General features: G+C 39.2%; 1 protein-coding gene across 1 annotated transcript; it reads right to left on the bottom strand.

Annotated features, from left to right (window-relative positions):
* Positions 1 to 722: 722 nt before the first annotated feature.
* On the bottom strand, positions 723 to 7,515 carry LOC110368029 (galactose-specific lectin nattectin). The gene is made up of 7 exons (XM_036143462.1): positions 7,430 to 7,515; positions 7,103 to 7,159; positions 6,819 to 6,840; positions 5,681 to 5,775; positions 5,338 to 5,463; positions 1,777 to 1,888; positions 723 to 932 (listed from the first exon to the last, which is right to left on the bottom strand). Exons 2-7 carry the CDS (start codon positions 7,157 to 7,159, stop codon positions 862 to 864), a joined length of 483 nt encoding a protein of 160 aa, XP_035999355.1. The 5' UTR covers positions 7,430 to 7,515; the 3' UTR covers positions 723 to 861.
* Between the last annotated feature and the right edge of the window lie 2,092 nt (positions 7,516 to 9,607).

Raw genomic sequence — 9,607 nt, 5'->3', positions numbered from 1 at the left:
TTCACTCTGAATTTCCGCTTTAGCTCCATTATGCTTAAACTTATTTAAGATAAGTTATTAGACCACGTTTAATTGTTTTATTTGTTGGTTCATGGTGAGCCGTACTGATTTTTATCCGTTTTTTATGATTTGTTCCTTCTAGATCAGTTTTTGATCTATTCAGTTTTGGCTGTGGGAAAGACACCGTCTCAATAGGGTAATGGGTGGGTAACAGTACAGAAGCTGCAGAGAGGTGTGTTAAACTACAACTCTGCTACCTGGTCTGGACCCTGGGTTGTCAGCATTTAGGATAACAAATAAATCTGTCCAGATTCTTAGAAAGAAGAGCTGCAACATCCAAAGTAGGATAGATGCTGTCTCTTTGAATCAGACCAGGTTTCCCCCAAAAAGTTTGTCAGTTATTGATGTAGACCACGTCTTTTTAGGACACCACCTACAGTATTTTGAAAGTACTATAGTGTACTTGTTAGCTAAATCTCTATGTGAGGAGCACTTGCTGTTGTTTTTAGTGTTATATCATTGTTTTCTGTCAATGTTATCAGTGTTGTTAAAGTGTAGTGTGTGTATGCAGCCAACTCTTTCTATCTGCAACCAAATCTACCCTCAGGTACAAATAAAGTTACCTTGACCTTTGATTCATTTATTCTCTATGAATGATGCTACAGGAAATTTACCATTTTATGCACCTGCTAAAGAAATAAAGTAGGTAAAGTAAAAACAAGTCTGTAGATGCAGTTTTATTTATTTTAAACATGACATAACATCTGATAAATCACAGTATCTCTCAGAAGTGACGTCATTGAGGCTTGAGGTTCTGCTGGGAGGCAGATTCTGTCATAGGTATCAAACTCACTCGGGGAGTCATGATGCTTCTTTGGAACAGACAAATGACAGTGTGATGTCACAGTTGGCATCGTCGACATAGTCTCTGCCTGGAAAAAACAGTTTAAAAGATATGTCATTTAACAGAGTTAAATGACATATCTCTCCTGGTAAATAGGAATGGAAAAATAACAAAAGAAATAAACACAAACTGCTAACACTGGAAAATTCAAACATTTTCATCATTTCTAAAATAATGTATTTTCTAATCTCTTATGTTTAATAGAGAAACCTCACATATACAAGCTCCCTCACACATACACTCACAGGTCTTTGAATCCAGATAATTATGGATAAACGGTTAACTATATTTAGCTTCTGCTGCCACAGCATGCTTCATGCATTAAACAATATTGTGTATTTTCTAGTGATGTTGTGTTATATGCTTTGGTTGCTTGTCCCTGTAATACTTGTCTGTTTGTTCTGTTCTCTCTCACTCAGGTATAAAAGCAGAATCCTAGGAGGCTATCTTGTATTTGCTTGATCCTTCTGTCTCTTTATCTCCTTCTCTAACTTTTAATCTTTTGCATCATTTCTCTAAATTTTTTTCCTTTCGATTCTGTCTCCTTGTCCATTGCATTCGAAATGACCCTAAAATTATTTCCAATAAAGTATTTTGTATAAATTTATAAATCAAGTGCTTTAGCACGAAGAAACCAATTCTTAATGCTGCACAACTGGTCACGAGTTGCTAGAGAAAAACAAAAAATATAACCTATGACCAAAGAGATGTACAATTTAGGTAAGTAAACAGAATTAACAATAATAAGAACAAGAGAGTACATTAAGTCACACACACGCGCACGCACACACACACACACACACACACACACACACACACACACACACACACACACACACACACACACACACACACATTGTCGTCATTTTTACTTCTCAAGTGAATTCGCATGCAGTTCTCGTTTCCTCCAGCGTTGTTGGGCTCTCCTGGGGACCAGCTGCTGAAGGTAAACGGTGACCCATCGCTCCAAGTCCACACACGTCCCTGGAAAAGTACATTTTTAAAAGTCACTTTACTTTATTTCACTCCTGATGCTACAGACGTGTTCCTCTAAGGTATCTTTCTGAGTAGAACAACTAGCATTGTGAAATGATAACTTCACCCAAGTCATCTTAGTGAGATTAGTGGACTATCTATCTATCTATCAAAACCTTCAGACCTAGGGTGTACAGTTTAAAGGAGTCCGGTCAACAGGGAAAAATCATTAGCTATTCCTAAAACCAATACGTCCGTGGTGATTTAATGAATTTAGCGTTAATCAATAAGAAAATAAAAGCATAAATTCTCGTCTCGATCACTGTGTATGGGGGAGACACAGCCTGACATCACATCCTGTGATGTAATGTTGCGGTAAGGCACTGCGCTCTACAAGCTAATTCAATAGGAACTGTTGTACACTGCTGCGATTAACAACAATTATTTCGGATTTCCAGAGGACTTCATTGAAATTCGCGAGAGCTATTTTTGAAGCAACAATGCTCACATGCATGGCAGATGGATGTAACAATATATCAGGTAATAGTGAAAAAAACATGAACAGCACCTTTCTCATCTTACAGGGAAGAATCTTTGTTACGTGATTATGGTCCATTATTATCATGGTCACATCAGGTCTCCAGAGGTGGATCAGAGGTTCAATTCAATTCAATTCAATTTTATTTATATAGCGCCAAATCATGAAACATGTCATCTCAAGGCCCTTTACAAAATCAAGTTCAATCATATTATACAGATTGGGTCAGATTATACAGATTGGTCAAAAATGTCCTATATAAGGAAACCAGTTGATTGCATCAAAGTCCCGACAAGCAGCATTCACTCCTGGGGAACCGTAGAGCCACAGGAAGAGTCATCTGCATTGTACATGGCTTTGCTGCAATCCCTCATACTGAGCAAGCATGAAGCGACAGTGGGAAGAAAAACTCCCCATTAACGGGAAGGAAAACCTCCGGCAGAACCGGGCTCAGTATGAACGGTCATCTGCCTCGACCGACTGGGGTTACAGAAGACAGAGCAGAGACACAACAAGAGAGACAAAAAAGCACAGAAGCACACATTGATCTAGTAATCTGTTCTACATTAGATGGTAGTAGCGGGTGAGCCGTCTTCTCTGGATGATGTCACAGTTAACAGAACGCCAGACCAGGTGTACCTACTATGAAGAAAAAGAGAGAGAGCAAAAAGTTAAAAGCTGAAATGACGATAGTCATTTCAATGTAATACAATGCAAAACTGGAGAACAGTAGACTGAAGAACAGTAGAAATCAGTAGTTGAGAAAATTAGACCCTGATGTCCTCCAGCAGCCTAGGCCTATCACAGCACAACTATAGAGATAGCTCAGGGTATGAGCCACTCTAACTATAAGCTTTGTCAAAAAGGAAAGTTTTAAGATTAGTCTTAAAAATAGATAGGGTGTCTGCCTCATGGACCAAAACTGGGAGTTGGTTCCGCAGGAGAGGAGCCTGATAGCTAAAGGATCTGCCTCCCATTCTACCTTTAGAGACTCTAGGAACCACCAGCAGACCTGCAGTCTGAGAGCGAAGTGCTCTGTTAGGAACATACGGGGTAATCAGAGCTCTGATATATGATGGAGCTTGATTATTAAGGGCTTTATACGTTAGAAGGAGAATTTTAAATTCTATTCTTGATTTAACAGGAAGCCAATAAAGGGAAGCTAAAATTGGAGAAATATGATCCCTCTTGTTGATTTTCATCAGAACTCTTGCTGCAGCATTTTGGATCAGCTGAAGGCTTTGTACCTCATTTTGTGGACTTCCTGATAGTAAAGAATTACAATAGTCCAGCCTTGAAGTAACAAATGCATGGACTAGTTTTTCAGCATCACTCCTGGACAGAATGTTTCTAATTTTGGCGATATTCCTGAGGTGAAAAAAGGAAACTCTGGAAACCTGTTTAATATGGGATTTAAATGACATGTCTTGGTCAAAAATAACACCAAGATTTTTACTTTATTACCAGAGGCCAGGTTAATGCCATCCAGATTAAGTGATTGATTAAGAACGTTTATTTTTTGAGGACTCTGGCCCAAAGATTATAAACTTCGGTCTTGTCAGAATTTAGATGCAGGAAATTTAAAGTCATCCAGCTTTTGATGTCATCAAGACATGACTGCAGTCGAAGTAATTGATTGGATTCATCAGGATTTATGGATAGATATAGCTGAGTGTCATCAGCATAACAGTGGAAATTAATCCCATGCTGTCTGATAATTTTGCCAATAGGAAGCATATATATAGTAAATAGAATTGGTCCAAGGACTGAACCCTGTGGTACTCCACAAGTGACCCTAGAGTTTGAGGAAGATTTATTATTAACATGAACAAACTGGAATCTGTCCGACAGATAAGATTTAAACCAGCCTAATGCTTTTCCCTTAATCCCTACAGTATGCTCAAGTCTTTGTAGGAGAATATTGTGATCAACTGTATCAAATGCAGCACTGAGATCTAACAGGACAAGTATAGACACAAGTCCATTATCTGAGGCCATGAGAATATCATTGGTGACCTTCACCAGAGCTGCTTCAGTGCTATGATGAGCTCTAAAGCCTGACTGAAACTCCTCAAGTAGGTCATTACTTTGTAAATGTTCACATAGTTGATTAGCAACTACTTTCTCAAGAATTTTAGATAAGAAAAGAAGATTAGATATAGGTCTGTAATTTACTAACTCATCTTGATCAAGAGATGGTTTCTTAAGTAAAGGTTTAATAACAGCTACTTTAAAAGCCTGTGGTACATATCCATTTACCAAGGATAGATTAATCATGTCTAAAATAGGACCACTGATCAGAGGGAATACCTCCTTAAACATCTTGGTTGGGATTGGGTCTAACATACAGGTAGAAGGTTTAGATGAAGCTAAAATTTTAGATAGTTCAGAAAGCTCTACTGCTTCGAAACAGATCAAACACTGCGCAGGTTCTAAGGATTCCTCCAATGCTGTCTCACTTACTGAGGACGAGGTAATCATGTTTGGGAGGATGCCAATTATTTTATTTTTAATGGAATCAATTTTATTTATGAAGAATCCCATAAAATCATTACTGCTAAGAGCTAAGGGAATGGATGGATCAACAGAGCTGTGGCTCTGGGTAAGTTTGGCAACTGTACTGAAGAGAAATCTTGGATTATTCTTATTCTCCTCAATTAATGATGAAAAATATGCTGCTCTAACTCTGCGAAGGGTCTTGTTATACAACAATAGACTGTCCCTCCAGATTAGGTAGGATTCCTCTTGATGTGTAGAGCGCCATTTTCTCTCCAATTTCCTAACATTGTGCTTCAAGGAACGCAGCTCTGAATTAAACCAAGGAGAAACTTTACCCAGCCTCACAATGTGTTCACTTTCAGTTGATAAACAAGGCCATTGGAGTAAGGGCAGATTTATGGTTCTTTCTCTAGGTCCTCACCTTGTGGCCTCCTACCCAGGCCCTCGTGTTTGATCCTGTCTCTTTCAAGGTCAAATCATTGATGAATTCGTGCTCATCCTGTGTCCGGATGGAGGCCAGATGTCCACCGAATCTATTACAGGCCTTCTGCAGTAAATATAATGAAGAAAAGGATCATAATCATAGTCCTCATTCAAAAATGTGAATCATCAAAGGCCTGGTTGTCTCAGGTTGTGTCACGCCTTTAATCTGAAGGACACAAAGCAAATTCCTGAGACCCCGTTTCTTTTCAGCTGTAGTTTCAGTCTTAAAGTCGTGACTTTTTACACTAATGGGTTTCTGAGACAAACGGCTGTTTTCATACCTCAGCTTCATACCAATCCTTTTGTTGCTTCACAAACCGGAAACAGCGGCCGTTGTACCAAGTGAACCCAGGAGGGAAATTGCTACAACGAATATCTGCAAAAAAGGGGAAACTTTACATTCTTTGAAACAAGAAAGCTGTATCAATTTCAATTGTCAACACCGACTAAAGGCGTAGAGCTGTAGAAGCAAAACAACATCATCAGGGCTGAACAATACCAGGAAAACTGAGTAGTATTAAAGGATCCATCAAGTAACATCTTCCCACAACTAGACTGAAATCCACAGAGATTTATTTTAACGGCCGCTGAGGCCACAAAAAGTCAAATTTTTGGATCCAGGGAACCATCACCCATGCTGTAAATGCAAAAATAGCTCAAAACACACATATTCAGCCTCTTCTATCATCACCAGGTATGAATGAATGAATGAAAGGAAAGGAATTTATTTCAGACAATTAACACATTTAGCAAATAATAATAAATAAATCAATTTCAGAAATTAACAAATAATAACAATAATAATAAATACATTTCAGAAATACTTCAAACAAACAACCAAGTACCACATAAAAAAGTAATTGGTAAACATTAAAATAAATGTTCTGTTCCAAATCAATTAAATCATTTGAACATAAATAAAAATTAGATAAACAAATTTTCCTACAAATAAACTTGCCAGTATATTTACCCTGATATCTGACATTGATTATTGATTAATGTAAGTTTATTGATTAATGAATGTTGTCTTCATTCCCTTCTCCCTCTAATTGCACTTAAAGTAACTTTAAAGTACCTTCCTCTTTAACAACCATGTTTTTGATCCAAAATTCACCAAAAATATACACAATTATATATATACACCCCAGCATCAAGACCCAGAAACCCGGTCCAGGATGATCCCCCCCCCCCCCCCCCACACACACACACACACACACTCATCAAACCGTCCACCGGAGTCCCCCGAACCCCGCCCCGCCCTCCGCCACCACGAGGCACAGAGCGAGGACCAGCGAGAGAAGCCAAGCCTGGACCACTGCAGTGTCAGGCTGCATAGGTAGAGCATAGAGTGTCAAGAGTTTCTATATCCTGCAACACTACACTGGAAGCTCCAAACCACAAAATGAGAAAAGTACAAACCTGGTGGTACAGGATATTCGGCCTGTGGATTAAAAAAAGTTATGAAAAATTAATACACATAGAAAAGAAATAAACCAAATGGTACTTTTCCTCAATATTAGCTTTTTTGTGCTAAAACCTTTAAAATCATAACTAGGACTGCGGATAAGTTAAAGAGGAGACGATCATGGTTTATTTTTCAGTTTTTCATGCATCTCAGTGATTCACTTGACAAAACCACTAAAAGCTAAATCTTTAACTGTATATTTCCTGAACAGCAAACAGAAGAGGGGGACTTTACTCACGTTTACTTCAAGGCCAAATCCACAAAGGAGCAAAGTGAAAACAAGGACGGAAGTCATCTGTGTTAAGATAGGAAACATTCATTTAATGTTTCCTCCAAATACTCTGAGATGTAACCCAAAACATTAGGAGAAGATTTTCCGAGATGTCTTAAAAAAGCTGCTGAACCAAATGGAACATTTTCACATCAATATGATCACAATGGAAATAGTTTTTATGTGTTTAGAGTCCTCCAAAAATTAGACATAGAATTTAAATCTTAATATGCAAGAATATGTTTCTAATTTATAAATGCCCATTATTTCTGGTTTTGTTGAGTCAGACCTCACCTTGTTGCAATGATGAATCAAAGCAGCAGCAGCAGAGGGACTCACTGGAAGCAGTGTTCCTTCAACAAGAGAGACGAGGGTTTATATACGTTTGCTTTTAGATGAGGCAGATATTATCTGATCATCTCTCAGAGGAAAAGAATCTGTGTTATGTGACAACCCCTGCAACATTCTGACCTGTTGAATTTTCTGACCAGAAGTCAGGGTCAGGAATGGGTGTAGCTGGGGTGTGTCAAGATGAATGGTCACACCTGAAGCCATTTCTTCTCGTTCTGTTGAGAAATCGCTTGAGACGTCTTTAGAATCCCGGCCAACAAGCAGGTCGGATTAGACTGAAAACGTTGAGGTAGAAAAGTCTGTTGGATTTTAGGCTCTGGATGTGCGAGGTGTTATTTAATCTGAAACATTTTGATCTGAGAAGTTCTGGTGGATGAAGAGTTCTTGGACTCTGGCAGCGGGAGAGTTCTCCTCCAGACGCTCCCTGGTTATATGCAGTAACCATAAATTATTAATGCCATTAATTAATTTCATTAACATTAATAGTTAACATTAGCTATTAACAGCCTTACTATTGGAATATCTATCACCTTTCAGAAGGTGTCCATCTGATGTAGAACTAAGACGCCGTTTCAGAAAAAGAACATTATACACAGTCAGACATGGTGGTGGTAGTGTGATGCTCTGGGTTTGCTTTGAGGCCTCAGGACACAGGCAATGTCAATCAATCAATCAATCAATCAAATTTTATTGTCAATTACAATTTCCATTGCAATCGAAAAGTCAGTTCCAGTACAACCGTCCATCACATAAACAAACAAACATTTTGGGGGGAACGATTGACTGAGGCCTTGCGTTGCCAACGAACGCAGCCAGTCAGCCGCTGCTAAATAGCGCAGCCGTCAAGGCCGCATTCCTCCAAACAGCCCCGTACCCCGCCTACACGGAGTTCACGAGGCGCTGCCCTTGAACTGTCGAAGGAAGTGCAACAACATGGGGGAAAGAGGGGGGGGTGAAAAAAAGAGACAGATGTTTGCCTATTTATGCTCTCACCACTAAAGAGACAAACAACCGACACAAAAAAAACCCTCATAGCATGAAAAGGACAAATAACACAATACAACATGTATGCAGAAGGTAAACATTTGAGATCTGTCGCGTGTGCGTAATTCATCAGTTTTATGAGTGTCAGTTATGCGTGAGTGTATGGGCGAAAGTGTTATATCTCCGTGAACGCTCTCCAGAGGCCATTGTCCTTGATGTTATCAGCCGGCCCACAGTTCAGAGAAGCATCCTCAGGTGTCAGCGGGGGAGGGGGGTAGCCGGGGGCTTTTCTGAGCACTCTCCGCCATAACAATCCAGGAGTAGAGATAGGGAGGGAATCCAAATATGTTATTTGTTATGAGACAAGCTGCACTGCCTTTCCTGTCAGCTTTTAAGTCTTTTGCTGGCTCTACATAAATCCAATTTTCCAAATTATTGGGCTTTTTCTTTTATCTTTTATTGGTGAAAGTTCTTATGTTCATCACTGCATCAGGCAAGTTTTTATGAAAATGTTAATTTGTTAATTTTATTTCTATTTTCCTGAGAGTTTCTGAAGTTTCCCAATTGCTTCTCTTCTGTTAGTTGCAGAACAGAAAGAAACATATCGTTAGGAAACAATTATTTTAGGTTTCCTTTTGATTTTTACAATGAAGTTGATTATTCATTCAAATCAAATCAATTCAATTTTATTTATATAGCGCCAATTCATGAAACATCTCATCTCAAGGCACTTTACAAAATCATGTTCAATCATATTATACAGATTGGGTCAGATTATACAGACTGGTCAAAAATGTCCTATATAAGGAAACCAGTTGATTGCATCAAAGTCCCGACAAGCAGCATTCACTCCTGGGGAACCGTAGAGCCACAAGGAGAGTCGTCTGCATTGTACATGGCTTTGCTGCAATCCCTCATACTGAGCAAGTATGAACGACAGTGGGAAGAAAAACTCCCCATTAACGGGAAGGAAAACCTCCGGCAGAACCGGGCTCAGTATGAACGGTCATCTGCCTCGACCGACTGGGGTTACAGAAGACAGAGCAGAGACACAACAAGAGAGACAAAAAAGCACAGAAGCACACATTGATCTAGTAATCTGTTCTACATTAGATGGTAGTAGCGGGTGAGCCGTCT

Source organism: Fundulus heteroclitus, chromosome 1 (assembly GCF_011125445.2).
Source record: "Fundulus heteroclitus isolate FHET01 chromosome 1, MU-UCD_Fhet_4.1, whole genome shotgun sequence".
Classification (NCBI taxonomy): Eukaryota; Metazoa; Chordata; class Actinopteri; order Cyprinodontiformes; family Fundulidae; genus Fundulus; species Fundulus heteroclitus.
The sequence above is the reverse complement of the archived record's forward strand: the minus strand, read 5'-3'. Positions and strand labels throughout refer to the sequence as shown.

What these genes read in the sequence shown, in the direction of transcription:
- LOC110368029 (XM_036143462.1), bottom strand. Translation starts at nt 7,159, where the DNA reads ATGACTTCCGTCCTTGTTTTCACTTTGCTCCTTTGTGGATTTGGCCTT. An exon ending in GATTTGGCCTTGAAGTAAAC is followed by an intron (nt 6,841 to 7,102) that starts GTGAGTAAAGTC and finishes TTTAATCCACAG; the next exon opens with GCCGAATATCCTGTACCACC. An exon ending in CGAATATCCTGTACCACCAG is followed by an intron (nt 5,776 to 6,818) that starts GTTTGTACTTTT and finishes CCTTTTTTGCAG; the next exon opens with ATATTCGTTGTAGCAATTTC.